Source organism: Lathamus discolor, chromosome Z (genome assembly GCF_037157495.1).
Source record: "Lathamus discolor isolate bLatDis1 chromosome Z, bLatDis1.hap1, whole genome shotgun sequence".
NCBI classification, from domain to species: Eukaryota; Metazoa; Chordata; class Aves; order Psittaciformes; family Psittacidae; genus Lathamus; species Lathamus discolor.
In genome coordinates, this window is record NC_088909.1 from 47,046,261 (window position 1) to 47,063,700 (window position 17,440).

General features: G+C 37.9%; 1 protein-coding gene across 7 annotated transcripts in view; it reads right to left on the bottom strand.

Moving 5' to 3' along the window:
* Positions 1 to 17,440, bottom strand: part of SNCAIP (synuclein alpha interacting protein) — an 84,405-nt gene that overhangs the window by 18,015 nt on the left and 48,950 nt on the right. For 4 of the 7 annotated variants that reach the window (XM_065663209.1, XM_065663207.1, XM_065663208.1 and 1 more), the window contains 4 exons: positions 13,895 to 14,757; positions 11,802 to 11,981; positions 7,782 to 7,895; positions 2,165 to 2,290 (listed from right to left, as the gene is read on the bottom strand). In XM_065663209.1, coding sequence (XP_065519281.1) covers positions 2,165 to 2,290; positions 7,782 to 7,895; positions 11,802 to 11,981; positions 13,895 to 14,757 — 1,283 coding nt within the window. Of the gene's footprint in view, positions 1 to 2,164; positions 2,291 to 3,091; positions 3,173 to 7,781; positions 7,896 to 10,125; positions 10,410 to 11,801; positions 11,982 to 13,894; positions 14,758 to 17,440 lie in introns of those variants that run through there. The other 3 variants (XM_065663211.1, XM_065663212.1, XM_065663213.1) reach the window with 3 other exon arrangements.

Consider the following 17,440-nt stretch of genomic DNA (forward strand, 5'->3'; position numbering starts at 1 on the left):
TTTAATTTTCCAGAAAAGAAAATAAAGAAGGGGAACTTCTGCAGAAAGCAGTCTTATAGTTTGGAACATGGTAAGAGTGTCACCAGCTCAATGAGAGGGCCAGAGAATCACTGACAGCAGGTGACCCTCCATCTTTTGTAATGGTACTTAGAATCTCCATGTCCCCTTTATCACTTCTTTCCTTTTACCATATCATTCACTGTATGTTGTTTTAAGTTAGACTATAAACTCACTGGGAAGAAGGCTTTTTTGTTTAGAGCACAACAAAACCTCAACTACACTTAAGACTGAGGTATTCATGAAGTGACACTACTAACATTGTATATTTTTGTTGTCATTAGATATTTTCATGTTTTATTTCTCCTGGTTTTGATTTGTACATTTATCTACAATAAAATGATATTGAGAATTCTAAGCTATTTATTAAGGCTCATTCTTCACAAGGAAAGCAGGGCTATTCTCTTTTTTGTTTTGTTTTATGCATGAAAACAGCCTGCAGATGTCACCACTCTGTTCAAAATCATCTACTCTCATTTCTCTTTGATATTCATTGTCCATCTTGATGAGGCACTGTTGACTTAGCAACACACCCTACCACAGTGGTGCTCCCCCCTAGTAAATCATCGTTTCTTCTATCCACATTTTTCCAATTGCTAATAGCTTGCCTACAATACAATATTAAAACCACTAAATTTAGCATGGATGTGATGATCTGTGCATTTTTTCTCATAAGGGTTTGTAGAGGGTCCATCCCTGACATCTTAAAAAGACAGACATCAGTGAGAAAACGCAGAGACAGTCACTTCCTCCAAATCCCTTTGACTGTGTTCTTTTCAAGTCTATTCATTCAGCTCGGCTGTCACCTGTTTTCCTTTTTTCATTGTGTGAGACTCTCAAACGGGCTTTATGAGTTATGTCTTCTTGGTGTACAGGTATATAGATAGACTGCTACAATAATAATAAGCAGCTACGCATCTGCAGATTTAACATAACTGTGCCCTCCAGAGAGGTTAGCTAATGAGAACTGACTAGCTGTATTTCTTTTAGGGTTGAATTAATAGAGATATTCTGTATTTGCAGTGAACTAAGAAGTGCTGTCATGTATGGTAACAGGATTAACTTATTTACCAATATATATCTGAGTCCTTAGACTCTGGGAATTACTTCTCCTTCTTACATAAGTTTTCCTCCCCTACCTGACTTGATCACCTTGATTTCTATTTCTTACCTTTCTGCCACATGGTTATTTATTCTTTTATCTGTTTTTATCCAATGACTAATTTATTTCTCAAATACCTTTCTGAAATAATTTTATTATTATTTCTTCTCCAATCAGCTTTCACTTTAAGTGTTGACAACACCGAACACTGAAATGTACTTCTGTAACTAAAGGTTCTAGCAACTTCGATGGCCAAAAAGTACATCATCAATTCAACTGCAAATCTGCGGAGTTGAGATATTTAACCTAGCCATCCAGTTCAACCTCATAGCTTTTTTGGTATGTCTGCACTTGACAATGGTACTGTAAAGAGGTACCCAAACTGGCTTATTCAGATCTGGCTCCCAAAAGTTCTATAGCTGCATAAGCCTTCTTAGCAGGACAAACTACCCTTTACAGCAGCTCTATAAAACACAACTATATTGCTCTCAGTGGCCAGGCCGATTCATTGAGAAATAGTTAGAAATCGGCATTACACTGCATTATTCAGTATAGACACATCAAAAATTTCTACGTCTGGAAAGAATGGTTTACTCAGGGTGGAAATCCTTCAACATCCTTCAACTTATCTGCTAGACTTCCCCTAAGCAGGAGAGCTACAACTATTCATTGGAAAAAAAAATGGAAGGAAAATATCAGAAGAGTACAAGTATCTACTCTGGCTGCCCTTTCGTAACATAAAAACATATACACTAGTTGCTCACGTATAAACAATATAACAATATAACACGCTTTATTCTTGCAATACAACAGTTACTTTAGGCTAACAATAGCATAATTGACAACAGAATCTAAATCCAGATCTTTTCAGTATTTCAGTCTGAGTCCTACTGGTTTAAAATTCTCCATTCTAGTATAACTTAATGTATCAATATGTAAGATCTCTTAAAATCATTTTACTAGTCATTTGATGTAAAGAGGTTTCTGGTACAGCTATCACTCTACCTGTATGCATCCTAGATAACCATGTTGAGCAGCTATGTGAACAGCAGTATTTCCATCCTGGTCAACTTCATCCAGTGAAATGCCCTGTTCTTGCATGAACTGAAGAAGCCACAGAAGGATTTTCTCCTAGGGGGAGGGGAAAAGAGATGTCACAAAAAATAAAAAATAATAGAGACCTAAATGTGCTAGATTATGGCTACCGTCCTCTGTTACTAATGCCGTCCAATAATTCCTTGTTTTCATCTCTCTTAACTTTGTAGGACTTAGTGTATCATGGGTCTGCCTCTGCTGTTTGTTTGTTTGTTCTCTGGATAAATAAGCTGAAGTACTTTGTTTTATAAAAAGACATACTAGGAAAAATTTGAGTACTGTAACACTGTACTGTTACTACTGTACTGTAGTTCTGAAAATTTGTTCACTAAAATGCATGCATGACTGCATATTGCAGGGGAGACCTTGCATGGAAGAGCCTGTATGTCAATCTGAAAATCAGTTTGTGAAATGTGGTGAAACTTCACAAGCATCTCTGGAAAATTAAAGCAGGAATACGTGCAGGTCACAGAGCTGAGCAGTTAAGATTCTTCAGATTTATCACCTGCCCAGCTCTGGGATGTTGTGCAAGAGTAGAAGCAACACAACTAAACCCAGGAAATCCCTCTACCTTGAGTTCTCAGTCTATTGACTAATTGACTGTATGTGACTGCATGTTGGGAAGAATGGGAAAACATGAACTGCAAACTTAGCACTGGAAGTCTGGAAGCCAAAACTGAGGTGCCAACCTAACTCTTTTCAACATTGCTTTTTGCACATGCATGCCAGTGTATATGTATACACATTTACAGTGTACACGTATACACACTTATACGGGTATTCTTTTCTAACAATGGACAGTTTACATAAGTGCACTATGCTTATTCTATTTCTTACTTTTCCCAGCAGGTTTATTTGGAAAAATCTTCTTCTTTCTAGGAACCTTCTATGACTCTCCAGATTAAATTTCATTGTGCATTGCTGAATGTGATACATAATGAAAAATCTAGAATTAATCTACAGATTACATAAAAAAAGTGAGGTCCATTAACGGGTAGCTGACTACAGCTGTAGTCACAGTTTTTGCATCTGAATAGCTGGAAAGAATAAATTACTTTCTAGCTTAAAACTTTATTTAAAAATATTTTTTCTTATCTTCCATTGATATCTATCATGTGTTATGCTAGCTAGGAGCTCTAGTTCAAAATGTTTTCTAGTCTTGGTGAGTCAAACATCAACGCACAGACTTAAACTGCAGTACCTCAGTAGCTTCAGTGATACTAAGTACATAATCACTCACAGTCAGATACATGGCCTGTAAGAATGAAATGTACCTAAATGAAACAGTACTGAAAACATGTCTAGGACTCTGAGCAATAATGAGGTAGGAAAGAGAAAGAATAAAAATGAGAAAGGGAAATTCTACCTAGTAACCTTGAGCATAATCCTCCTTTTTTTTGTCTAAAAGTACCACAGAAATTTCAATATCAAGGACAAGGAGATGGATCCTCAGACTAGGTTTCTTCCAAATGATTCTGCTTATTCAAGCACCTGGATCTCTGCTTACTGCTTCAAAGGGCTAGTCTGTCTGGAACTTATCTTCTTCATATTTCCACTTTAACAGCAGTTTTGTTTTTATTACAGGGTGAAGGGGTAGGTATATTTACTTCTCCTTGGCTGAATGCCCAATATAGCTGACAGCCAGCATGGAGAGATGACTTCAGATCACATATCCCTTTTAAAATACTTTTGAGCAATTTCTTGAGATGCCTGTGGTGTTGTTCAGTGCTGAAAAAGGATTACACTACTCCTATGAATTGCCCTTATGTTTTAATGATTAAAAGAAAAATATATTAGCAAAACTCCTCTGTAGAACTGGAAGACAGCTACAGCTTTGAAATCATATATTTACTTGAAACATAATAGGAACTAGAATGTTAAGCATGTTCTGTAATTTTATGATCACTATCAGCGTGGAGCAAATGATGCTTTCTAGTCAATTATCTTATCAACATGGAAATCAAGTGGCTGGAAGGTTAATGTAATCATCTGTACTTAGGACTGTCTGTGCATCAGCTGATCACAGGCTCAAAGTCAGAGGCCTACTCAAACAGTTTGTGTTTCTCGCAAATGACCATATTTTTTAACAAATGTACTCTTGACAAAAACAAAGTCCAGAGCAAAACAGCTATTTTCTTCATTTACACCTAGGAAAAATGAAAAATTATATATGAAAATATGTATCACTTCAGTAACACTCACATTATCTATTTGGGACAAAAGTGTTCTTAGGAATAGGTTATAACAATCAACTCAATTTACTCAGACAAAATGAAAGATCACAAAATTCATGAGATTAAGATAATGGAAAATAATCACATATTTGTTATGTGACAGGAACTGACAAATACTGACAAATTACTTAGTCTATCTGATACTTCTAAGACCTACAATGGCTTTATGTTGTAGCAGTGGTTAATAACCTCTCTCACATATTCTAGACCTATAATAATTCAAGACTCCCTAAAAATAGATTCTGGGAAAATGTCATAATACGTAATTCCTGCTTTGTGACAGGCTGCAGATTTTGGCTCCACCAAAGCCTTTGGCTGGTCTTGGAGCAGAAAGAACTAACAAGCACCATTTAAACCATTAGACTACAAATGGAAGGCTTAGCATGGTGAAGAGGACTAACTCTAATCTTAACCTCATCAGTTGATATTAATTAAATAAGATACCCTTCCCAATATCCCTTCACCATAGCAGAGTGAGTGAAAACAACACATTATTCTTGCAAAAATGACATTAGACAGGGAGTCAAACATCCTGAAGCTGAAAAATAGGTGTGTTGTTAGACATTTGAATACCTGAATGTCACATTGTCCTGCCCATTGTGCTCTCCACATTACACCATCGCCACGTGGTGTCTGTAACCCTTTCTAGGTTCTCAGTCATGCTGTAGCTCTGCTTCCCTAAAGTTCCGTTAGACTGTCTGGAGCTTGGAGGTAAAAAACCCTTGGCATTCCCCCCCACCTTCTGCCTCTTCTGTGCTAGTCCATGCTACCACAGTACCTGTGTTGGAAGAAATTACAGCCCTGTGAAACTCTTACTTAAGTACTACTATGTGCACCTATGACTGCACCACCACTTCTTCCTGTCACATGGTATCTGTGCCAGACATAGCTGGTACACAATCTGCCACGTACCTATGACTTATACCTGGCATGGAGAGGACTGCCAATAACCCTGGTTGCTTCTTGCATAATCCCATGCTTAAAGAAGCCCTTGTAGGAGGAGCAGCTGACCAGCCTACAGGTTGACTTTAAGCTCTTCCTATCTTCCATCACATGAACTTATGTAGTTCCTCTCTCACTGGAAAATGTAATATTGTTGAGATGTCTCTAGAGTCAGTCCATGACTGTGGTTTGATGACTTTCAACATAGGAGCTTTGCTACAAACTCCCTTTTGCTGCCCATTCTAAATTATATTTATTGAAGAAAAATACGGTGGCCATGTCTAATGCCTGGGGAAACAATGGGTGGACTGACTCTTTTAGAAAATGATTCAATAACAGGTCTTCCTTGTAAAAATATTACTCTTGTAATTCTGCCAAGACTAGTGTTTACACGGATTATCTCTCATGTACGTAATGGTAAAATAAATCAAAACTTTGAGGAAAGTGCCAGCTACATATTTGAATTTCTCAAAGTTGTTTTTTTTTATATTAACACAGTTGGGTAAGACAGTCTGGCAAACATTCAGCCTCAACATTCCCTCATGTTTGCAAGATGTTTATGAATTATATATATATATATATTGCCATTACATGTGAACTTTCTTTGGCATTCAGTTAGCTAAGAAAAATTGTCAGCAATTTATATATTACCTTTTTAAATCTCATGTGTGGCTGGTGTTTCTTAACTGGTAGAGCTTCCATCCTTCTCTGAAAAGAATCTATATAAAGGGTGCTAGGTCTGTTCCTGGCATAAGACAGAATAGCTGACTGAAAAAAAACCCCAAAGCTTACTGGATTTAGCTTGTACAAATATTTTCAGAGATGAGGACAAAATTAAGTTAATCAATTGAACATACGAATGTAAGTTCACATGAGATTTTATTTTCCAGACGTTTTCTTCCCAGTAGCAAACACGCCTTTCTTGAATTCAATCCTGATCTGGCTCCAAGCCTCCCTAAATTCAGTGCTACATTTACAGGCCAAACTTGCTGTGGAAAGCAGGACACCACCAATCAGTATATTCAGCAGGGTCCTAACTTGCACCGGTAACATCTGCATAGTAGGTGAGTGGAAAAAAGGCAAAGGAGGTCTTTGCATAGCATGAAATCAAGTGTGTGTTTGTGCCTAATGAAACAGGAAGAGAAAGGGTAGACTTCCAGCTCAGCCTTCCAAACCTGCTGCCTCTCTTTCCTTCCCCCTCCAGTAAATTCATGCCTGGACAGGATCAGTTAACAGCAGAAATATGCCACCATAATTCTATGGCACTGAATGAGACAACCACACTTGTACAGGAAAGAAAAAGATAATTTTCTTAGTGGTTACATTTCGCTTGTTCTCACTTAACAAGTAAAGAAAAAAAAAGCATTAGCACAAAAATAGTGGGTTTTCTGCATTTATTCTTAATCTCTGTTGTAGAAACTGAGTGATAAACTGGCCCACCTGCCAAAGAGATTATAGAAAAATAACTGATCACTATTCCTTGTATAGAAGATCCTGGAGAAAGTCAGTTGAACAGGGGTTACTGCAAGGTCTACTTAGGAAAAAACAGACTGTGGGATGAGAATGTGGTGCAATTAAGTGGTATATGTTTCCCCAGACATTAGAAAAGCACTGGAATGCTGTACTTCTTGTGATTTCTCATCATTAGATTTATAGATAACTGAGGTGTGGAAGAGGATTGATTTACAACATATTTTTACATGTAATTCTCAATAAAACTGGCTGGAAGTAGGCAGATGGTGTTCAAGTTTCACCACACTTCACTGCCAGTATACTGAATTCCTGAATTGCCACAATTTGCCAAATTTTTTTGAGATTAATCTCTCCTGGAAAGGAAATGTGAACTATCTTCAAATGTTTGATGATTTTCTAACATGTCCTAGGAGTCCTCTAGGGATCATGACAGCTCATCTCCCTAAATGTTGGGGGTTGAAACTAGATGATCTTAAGGTCCTTTCCAACTCTAACTATTCTATGATTCCATGTTCCTGAGATTGTTAGGTTGGCCTAATATGCCAGCTAATCTTCTCCAAGCCATTAGTTAATTAGTTAGTTAGGAAGAAGGAAAGAAGGAAGGCAGGAAGGCAGGAAGGCAGGAAGGCAGGAAGGAAGGAAGGAAGGAAGGAAGGAAGGAAGGAAGGAAGGAAGGAAGGAAGGAAGACCTCCCCCCCCCCCCAATTTAAGAGGGAAAATACTGAAAAAAATACAGAGATTAAGTGGGAAAAGATTTTTTTATATTTGAACTAAGAACACCTGTAATTAACAGCCACAAAATTATAATAATACTTTACACTGAAATTCTTCTACAAGCACCTAAATAATCTATGTAAAAAAGTAAATTAAAGTCATACCTGGCCATAGCAACCTGCATAATGAATAAGGCTTGGGTGGTCTTTTGAGCAACTTAATTCTGCAATAGCTTCTGTTTCGCTCACCATCCATCGAACACACTCCAGCTGGCCATTCTAAACAAATAAAAAAATATAAATTCCAACTGTTTCTGTTCTAAACACTTCTACTAAACATGGAAAAGTTTATTAGAATTATTAAAATATTATGAAATTCCCGTTTGTTTGAAAATGTGTTATCTGCTCTCATGTAATGTACTTGTTTATCTTGTCCTGTATCAGTTACGGCTTGGCTATTGATTACAGTGAAAGTGGCAGTCAAACAGTATGACATACACAACCTGGCCCTGACTCTCAGACTGTTCAAGGAAAAACCTAAGTTGTGTTTTCGTCACTTGTACAGCAAGGCTCAATGACTAAATAAGATAATTTGTTGGAGAAGACTGAACAGTCTCCCTACAAACTCTGATATGCACTAGTCACTATTCAAATCCATGCTTCCTAAATTATTCTTATGTGTGTAGTATCCGAACACCTAACCCTCACGGATTAGGGCCTATCTGTAATAGATACTGTATAAACAGAAAGAAGGAGGTGGTTCTTGTCCTGAACACATTTACAGCCTAGTCTCAAGACTTCCAAGCTGCTATGCGCACTCCTAGTAGTTTTCAAGATACTGTGAAGTGGGACGTAGATGCTTTGGAAAGAGATGAACATTTTCCTCAGAGCACGTTTGCGGCCCAATGTAAAGGCAAGAGTTTTTAGCAGCTTCTCTTGCTGCAGCTTCTTTTCAGTGATGGTACCCTAAATGCAGTTTTGCAAGACCTACATTCCAGCCTGTTCTTACTTAATTTTTCAGCTCTCATGTTCATAAAGGCTATTATATTCTTTATAGCTGAAACAAGTATTTCAATTGCTCAGTCAAAACCTCAGAGAGAACAACATACATAAATATAAAAAGCCATTTGCGTACATTAAATGGAAAAAGCTATCCTGAGAAGGAAAGAAATATCCATTTAGAGTTTCAGTTTTATTTTTATAAAAACAAAGAGAAGACTGTAACAAATATTAACCCATTTAAAATTATATGGGAGAAATAAAAACTGGAATAAGATTAAACTGATATTTGTCTTATTCTTTCCATATGTAATGTATGTATATAAACACAAAAATGCACACCATTATATTTTACTTACTTTTCTCTCAATTTCAATAATGAAGTGAAACAATGAAGTTCTTTTTAGTATATTAATACTAGAATTAAATTATTATTACATTAATTATAATTATATTAACTATAGTTATAAATATATATAATATTATATTAATTATAATTAAATTATTATTAATATTATAATTAAATTAATAATATAATTAGAATTATACTATTCTGTTCTTTTTAGTATATTAAAAAAATCCCCCTTATCATATTTGGGTTTGAATATTAGTGACTAGCTAATAATTTTTTATTTTGCTTTCCTTTGTATCACAACTGAGTAAAACATTTTTGTATTTTTAAAAATTAAGGTAAAGAATAAATTATTTGCTAAATAAGATAATTTTGCTTATGTGGAATGGATTTCTCCGCAGTTAGTTAAAATAACTTATCAACATGACAGTATAACATAACAGCACTCCATTTTTCGCTCTCTAGCTCACAGCTAAAGGTCAGAAAGAGTGCTATAATCAAAAGAACTAGTTTTAATTAATTAATTATTTACTGGGAAACGTTATGCATCATCAATGAATTGTTCAAATTCTCTTGCATGGAAATTTCTGTTCCTGCATACAAGTTTTCTTGTAGAACACAGGTGCATGCCCCACATGGGGTAACTTTATGGAACTTAGCATGGTATAACATAAGAGCAAGAATGAATAAAGCCCATTCTATCAGTATGCAAAACTACGTTGGAAGTAAGACTCAAGGACTACAAAGTTTAATTATGCCAAATTACATCAAGGCTGTCAAGAAATTTCACCATGATCCAGGTTAGTCCAGCCATGGAGGTCATCATTAGAAACACTTGGGCGTGAGCACCCCCATTTACATGAAAAACTCCATTACATTTTGTCGTGGTTTAAACCCAACCACAAACCTCGTCCATTCACTCCCCCCCCTTCTTGCCCTCCCCCTGCTCCTGGAGGGACGGAGAGGAGAATCGAAAAGAATGCAACTCCCACGGGTTGAGATAAGAACAGTTTAGTAACTAAGGTATAACACAAATCACTGCTGCTACCACCAATAATAATAGTGCTAAAGGAAATAACAAGAGGAAAGAATACAACACCTCAACACCAGCCAACCAATAACTCGCCCCACTCCCCCCAGCCGAGCACCGACCGATACCTCCTCCAACCCTGCAGTCCCAACCCTTCCGGGTCACCCCAAGTTACATCCTGGGCATGACGTGCTGTGGTATGGAATACCTCTTTGGCTAGTTTGGGTCAGGTGTCCTGTCTCTGCTTCCTCCCAGCCTCCCCTCCTCCCTGGCAGAGCATGAGGCTCAGAAAGTCCTTGGCCAGACCAAACATTCGAGCAGCAACTGAAAACATCGGCATTATCACCACTGCTCCAAGGCCAAAAGATCAAAACACAGCACTGTACTAGCTCCTAAGAAGGAGAAAAATGACTGCTGCTGCTCAACCCAGGACACATTTACACACTTTTCTGTGAATGTCAAAGCATGCTCACCTATTACAAAAATTAAAGGAACCAATCATTAGAAAAGCCAACCTTTCTGGAGAAAAAGACAAAAAAAAAAAAAGACAAAAGATTTTATTTGACTATAAACACAAAATATACAAAGGTTGGGGAAAAAAAAAAACAACAACCCAACAAAAAAACAAGAAAGAAAATGGTTTCCAAGTAAAATTGTAAGACTTTAAATTGGCAGACTGTAACTATACAGTTTGGACATGGGCCAAGGTATTGAAGCTAAATACCTGACTTTTATAATAGCATTTCATTAGTACAACTAGCTGTCAGTTTATGTTTATATTCATATGGCTTGACCCAGAAAAATTAAAAGAAAACCACAACCCTGAAACCTGGATCAGGGCCATAGGTCATTGAAAAGATGTCTCAAGGACGCAAACCTGGTTTCCACCAGTCCTCTTTCCATTTCTAAAGTTTTCTCAAGAAGTAAATAACAATAAACCTCCAGAAGAATATGAAATTCTTGTATTGTATTTCACCCCTTTCCTTGTTTCTTCTTAAGGTATTTAGTGGATAAAAGAAATGGCATCCAACTATTCAATCTCACTTACGAAAGAACCAAAATCAGTATGTTTAACTATCAGCCTAACTGTGCACCACTATGTTTTCAGTGCAGCAACAGCAGTAATTTTCACATTTTCCTACGTAATAAGTCCAGGATCTTGGGTAGGGCCATCTCAGACACAGCCACAGGTTGGGAGGAGAAGTGACAGAGCGCAGTCCTGAGGAGAAGGACTTGGAGGTGTTGGCTGATGAGAAACTTAACACGAGCTGGCTTCAGTGTACGCTCGCAGCCCAGAAACCAACCATACCCTGGGCTGCATCAAAAGGAGCGTGACCAGCAGGTCGAAGGAGGTGATCCTGCCCCTCTACTCTGTTCTCGTGAGATCCCATGCTGAGAAAGTTGGGGCAGTTCAGCCTGGAGAAGAGAGGCTGCACAGCATTCATAGCATTCTTCCAGTATCTGAAGTGGGGCTATAAGGATACCAGAGAGGGACTCTTCATCAGGGACTGTAGCGGTAGGATAAGGGATAGCAGGTTTAAACTTAAACAGAAGAAGTTCAGGTTAGATATAAGGAAGGTTTTTACTGTGAGGGTGGTGAGGCACTGGAACAGGTTGCAAAAGAAGTGGCAAATTCTCCATCCCTGCCAGTGTTCAAGGCCAGGCTGGACAGGGCTTGAAGCAACCTGGTCTAGTACGAAGCATCCCTGCCCATGGCAGGTGGGTTGGAACTAGATGATCTTAAGGTCCTTAAGGTTCTATAATTCTGATTCTATGATTACAGTGGAGACAAAGACTAATTTACCTTTATTGCTAATCCAGCTGGAGTTAGCTGCTCAATGTTTCGTTCATTCAAACAGTCTTCACCCATCAAAGAAGTGAGATGCTGCAGGCATTCTGCATGTCCCTTTGATGCTGCTACATGTAACAGGTTGTTGCCACACTCATCATGGATCTTATCCAGATTATCTGCAGCTAAATGCGGCTGTTAAGAAAAGCATTATGTTAGTTACACCTAAGGATAAAAAGATATACAGAATATTTAAGCCTCACATCCCAAGACACAAGACAAACACAAAGATGTTTCCTCGCAGGAATGTTCTTTTATAACTCAAAATCAGAACCTTTTTACTTCACTGTATGCAACCTGGCTACTATCAACAGAAGGACAGAAATGGGATTTGCATTGGCTTGATTCACTAGCAGTTTCTCTTTTTCATGCAACTGTCAGTGCAGGATCTTGAGTAGTTTTAAGTCTTTGTACTAGTTTGATCAATTAAGTAGGTGCAAATATACTTACATTTTCATAATTTCTGCCCATTTTGTGTTTGGTTTCTCTTTTTTTTTTTTTTTTTTCCCCATTATATTACAGAACTACAGAATGCTTGAGGTTGTAAAAGATCACCCAGGGTCATCTTGCAGGGTCACCTAGAACATGTTGCTGAGGTTTATGTCCAGATTACTCATGAATATTTCCAGGGAAGAAGACTCCGCAACCTCTCTGGGCAACCTCTTCCAATGCTCAGTAACAAAGTTCTTGCTTGTATTCAGATGGAACTTCCTGTGTTTTAGTTTATAGCCCTGGTCTTTCATCCTATCATGAGGCATCACCGGTAAGAGTCTGACTTAGAAAGATATTGATGAGTAATTGAACAGAAAACATCTATGACTCCTAAAAAAAATTCCTGATTAATTTAGCTCATCACAAAAGTGGCAGCTTGCACTAAGCACCATCTAAAATGAAGTTAAACTGCATGATGGAACACGTGGTACAAATGTGGTACCTTGTTTCCGTTAAAAAAAAAAAGTTGGAATATTTATGTGAAGTACTACACAACCACATTTCTTCTCAAATCTAATTTTGAGACAAAACAATTGGACTGAGAAAATCCAAAAGGAAAACAAAAGACAGAAGATGGAGTTAAGAAGTAGCATAAGTAAGCTCCTAGAGGTGTGCAGACTTGCCAGAGTATAGTGAAGTTAGTCTATTCCATCCAAAAGTTTTGAACTGTTTGGGAATAATATGCATTTTCTTACTATCTGTCAACCTATGGTGTCCTCTTTTTCCTCTCTATTCCTATTTCAGAGTGAATTTAATTTGCTTCTATGTCTTACTGAGCAGTCTAATATTGTCTTGTGCCTCAGTATAGTCTTTGAATATCTGCTTTTGTTCTTGCCGCTACGTTAATAGCATGCCTTTGTGCTTGAGCTAGACTGGTAAACAGAGAAGCTAAACAAAAATCTAACAAAACTAGTTCTTATACATACACTGTGCCTCCACCGGCTGTCCTGAGTAGAAATCACATGCTCTGAATCACTGTGTTCACTTACATCTAGTTACTTTGGAAACCACCATTGATAGTGTCTGATCACCGTGCTAGAATTTACTAAAAAACTTTATATGCGTCAGAGGCCAATGAGGCTTTAGAGAAAGCTCCTGCCTGTAAATGCTGTGGCAACAAGACAGCATAAGAACTCCTGAATAATAATCAGAATACAACAGAGGCCCCTCCGTTTCTATCACCAGTCTCTAAGTAACTAAGGTAAATCAGCAATAATAGTACAAAGTGACCCACAAATGTTGTAAAAGGCAAAACTCAAGATTTAAATTCAATATTTAAGTGAATCAATAGCTAAAACTCATGCCTTCTATACGACTTCGGTGTACTGCATACACTAGCAATCTTGGCAGTCTTTATATAAAACTAGTATCTTTGTTTTGTTACATATTTGATTTAAAGATTAAAACTTTCCATTTGGAAGCTCATATGCTCAATTATGAAGAAGCACACAAGATAAAAAAGGCAGCATTTCAAAATATGTGCTTCATCAGCTTTGTTGTCTTAATAAACCCCATCACCTTTATTCTTCTTGTTTCATGAAAAAGATGATACTTACCAGTAAAGATATTTGGCCTTCCTTTACAATATTTAAGATGCTCTTAATTTTTTTCCCCTCTTCACTCCTCTCTTCTTGGCCCCCTACACTGTTCCAGTTCATACTCAGTTCCTCTAGCTGCTTGTTTTCTGCCACTGCTGTCTGCAGGTGGAAAGTCCTCAGGTGGCAGTTTGGCATAGTCTTCTCAGTTTTGTGAGCATGAGGATCAACAAATGTCCTGCTGAGGAAGCCCTTAGCCTGGGCTTCGGATTCATGGACTGAGCTACACTTCACTAAAGGCTGGGAAAGCTCCAATTCTTCTGTTAAATGCTTGTGCTGATCAAGGACAATAGGCTGTGTTTTTCTCAGCTGAGAGCCTTTCACAGGAGACAGCACATAGAACTGCATGCTGTTAGTAGGTGAGCTCTCCGTGTTCCCTGCAGAGCAGGTCTTGCTGCTAAGACCATTCACTGTTGAACACACACCCAAAAGTTTTTTCTCAGGAACTACCTTTGTAAAAGGAACAAGTTGCTGGCTTGATTTAATATAAGGCACATCCAAAATTTCATCCATATCCAGGTCATAGTGCTCCAGCTCCCCAAGCATAACAGCAGGATCCATGTTTTTGCTTTTAAGGCTCTCTTCTTCTCCTGGACTCTGGTCATCATTCGGAGGTGCAGATTGAGAATCACTGCCTTTCTGGTATTCTCCCTTCTGGTTCTTGTGATCATCACTTTCATTGTTCTCAGAGCTTTCTGGCTGATGCTTTAATGGGGAAACCCTCTTCACTGGTCTGAATTTATTGCACACATCTGTAATTCCTGATGGTTTCTGTGCATTTCCAATAAGAGTTGAGACTCCACAGTTCCAGCTGCTGCTGGAAACTAGAGAAATTGAAGAATGTGATTTAGAAGTAATTACTACCAGACAGGTGACATGATACAGCATGCTTTAAAGATATACTTGACCAAACACTGGAAACAAGAATTAAATGATGACATGCTACATTCATATCTAAGCAGCTTTAACAGCATCTCTATCAAAACAAACGAAGAATTTGAGACTCCAGAGAAGACACTTTCTTCAAACAGGACATACATGGTAATCAATTACAAATAAAGTAGTTCTAATCATGTAACGGTCATCAGTAAGAGCTTAGTGGTGTTTACAGTGGTCCTGTCCACTGGAGAATGGTCAGAACGAATCTTATCTTTGTGTATAATTACATGATGGGAAACAGGGAAGAAGGGGGAGTGAGACTTTTCTCCACAATGTCCACTGACAAGACAAGAGACAATAGGCTCAAAGTGAAACTCACGAAAATCCTGAACACAAGAAAATGCTTTTTTTACTGTGAGGCTGGTCAAACACTAGCACAAGTTACGCAGAGACATTCACACAGAGTTTTCATCTGCGGAGATACTCAAAATCCAACTGGACAGTCCTAAGCTTAACCTGCTCCAGCTGACTGCTTAAGGAAGTCTTTTGAACTACATGATCTCAAGCAGTCTCTGCCAATCTAAATGATTCTGTGAGTCTCTGATCTGAAAATTAACCCTACTTTTTTCAGGCGTGATGCTTCCTTTTCCATTTCTCTCTATGCTGGGCTTCTCTGCCAAGCTTTCCATCTCTTATATATATAACCTGTACGCACACATGCACTCCCCACACACATACATAGCTCTGGACATTCCAGACCATTATTTCAGTGCACTGCAGGATCTGGAGTTTGACCAATGAATCTGACTTGCAGATAAGAAAGGGAGCTCAAGACACCTGAACACTTAATCCTACTGAACTTGAACTTAATCCTACAGAACTTGCACTCTTTCACACAGACCCAGAACTCTGACACAGAGTTTTCCTTATTTTGTCTTTTTTTGGTTGAGGGACAGCACTAAAACCACTAAAGCCTTTAGGCAGTTTCTATGCCCCTTTCGAGGTACACTAAGAGTTAACGCATTCTAAAAGTCAAGAATACTGTTTAAACAGAGCAGATTTATTACATGTGCTAACTGCATATCAGTGGGATCTAATCTGTGGTCAAAACACACAATTTGCCATGAACACCTTCCTAAGGAAACAGATATATACACTTTCAGTGCAACATTAATGTCTGAAGTAAAGGATTAGTATGGCTTAGTAGTTACGGATGTCTGAAAATTACCTTAATGCTTTTGGAAGCACTTAAGAATATATTTCCGAAGAAGAAATAAAAATAATAATAATCAAAAGGCATGTAACTTAGTGGGCCAATACAAAGAACACACTGTACTGACTTATTTATGTATTGTATAAGATTCTAGGTTCAAAGGCCTACACTTTTATGTTGGTTTTATTTACATGTGAAATTTTTTCCAAGTGATACAGGGAAATGGATACCATATGTTTCCCAGCTGTTTTGCTCTGACAGGAACTATTAAGCACTCAGTATGGAAATGAATTCTGTCTGAGTTTTATGAAAACACTGCTTTCAACACAGGGGTCTAGACAGAGGAAAAGGCATCAACATTTTGTTTGTTGTCACTCTATTTAGGCTTACATTTATTTTGTTGCTTGGCTTTCTCCACTTTCTAACCTTAAAAACACATATTTACATAAACCACTGATGACAAAATTGTAAAATTGGATACCGTGAAGAAGGAACAACCTTTGTTACAAATCTGTCTTGGATCATTGTGAAGTCATGTATTTCTCTTTCCTTTCATTACAGTTAGAGCACAGTAAGGTACTTCCACATTTTTCACTGTTTTTGTTCCCAACGTCCATTTACAAACATTGTTTTTCCAGAAAACAAACTGGAATACAGAGAATGGTTAGCAGTATTTTTACTGACTTAAGAGACATATTCTTCACTTAACTGGGATGACGAATTTACACTGCATCTAATAAATTATTAGAATATGGCTTTTAACCACACAGCAGTAGGGAAGAAAGCAAGTTAGACTGGTAGACACAATCCTTCTTTGTGCTGTTTTCTACTTGGTTGCTGTACAGGCTGCATCAGTGCATAAGCAATAACAACATGGCTTCTGCCTACAGAGCACTGAAACCATAAGCCAGAGTGGATCAAGGCATGGCTTGAATCTCTTCTACTCTCTTTTCAGATGCTTGTTACCTGAAGAAGCAAATCAAGTGATGCCTATGCAGCCAAGCACCAGCACAGCAGGAGTCATGGGAGTAGTCTTCAGCAGTTGCTCCATGAGAAAAACCTCTTGCTCATCTCTCCATACTTATGAACTTGGGCAGAGGCCATTAAATATCTGGGTCAAACAAGTGCTGTTTGATTCTTTCACAAACAACAGTAAAGTATTGTCTGAGTTTAAGGAAAGTAACTAGAATGCAAAGCAGCTATCATGATTCCAGAGTCTGACAAATAACTCTGGTATAATCTTGGATAAGCCATATCTTTTCTATGCACTGGTATCCCAAATGTAAAAAAGTGATGACAATGTTTTTTTCCAACTAGGGCGTCAAAATTATGTGTTTAACTTTATTCATTAATATGGGCATTTGGACAGTCCCACTGAAGTAAAATGAGAGAGGGACATAAAAACTTGAGAGACT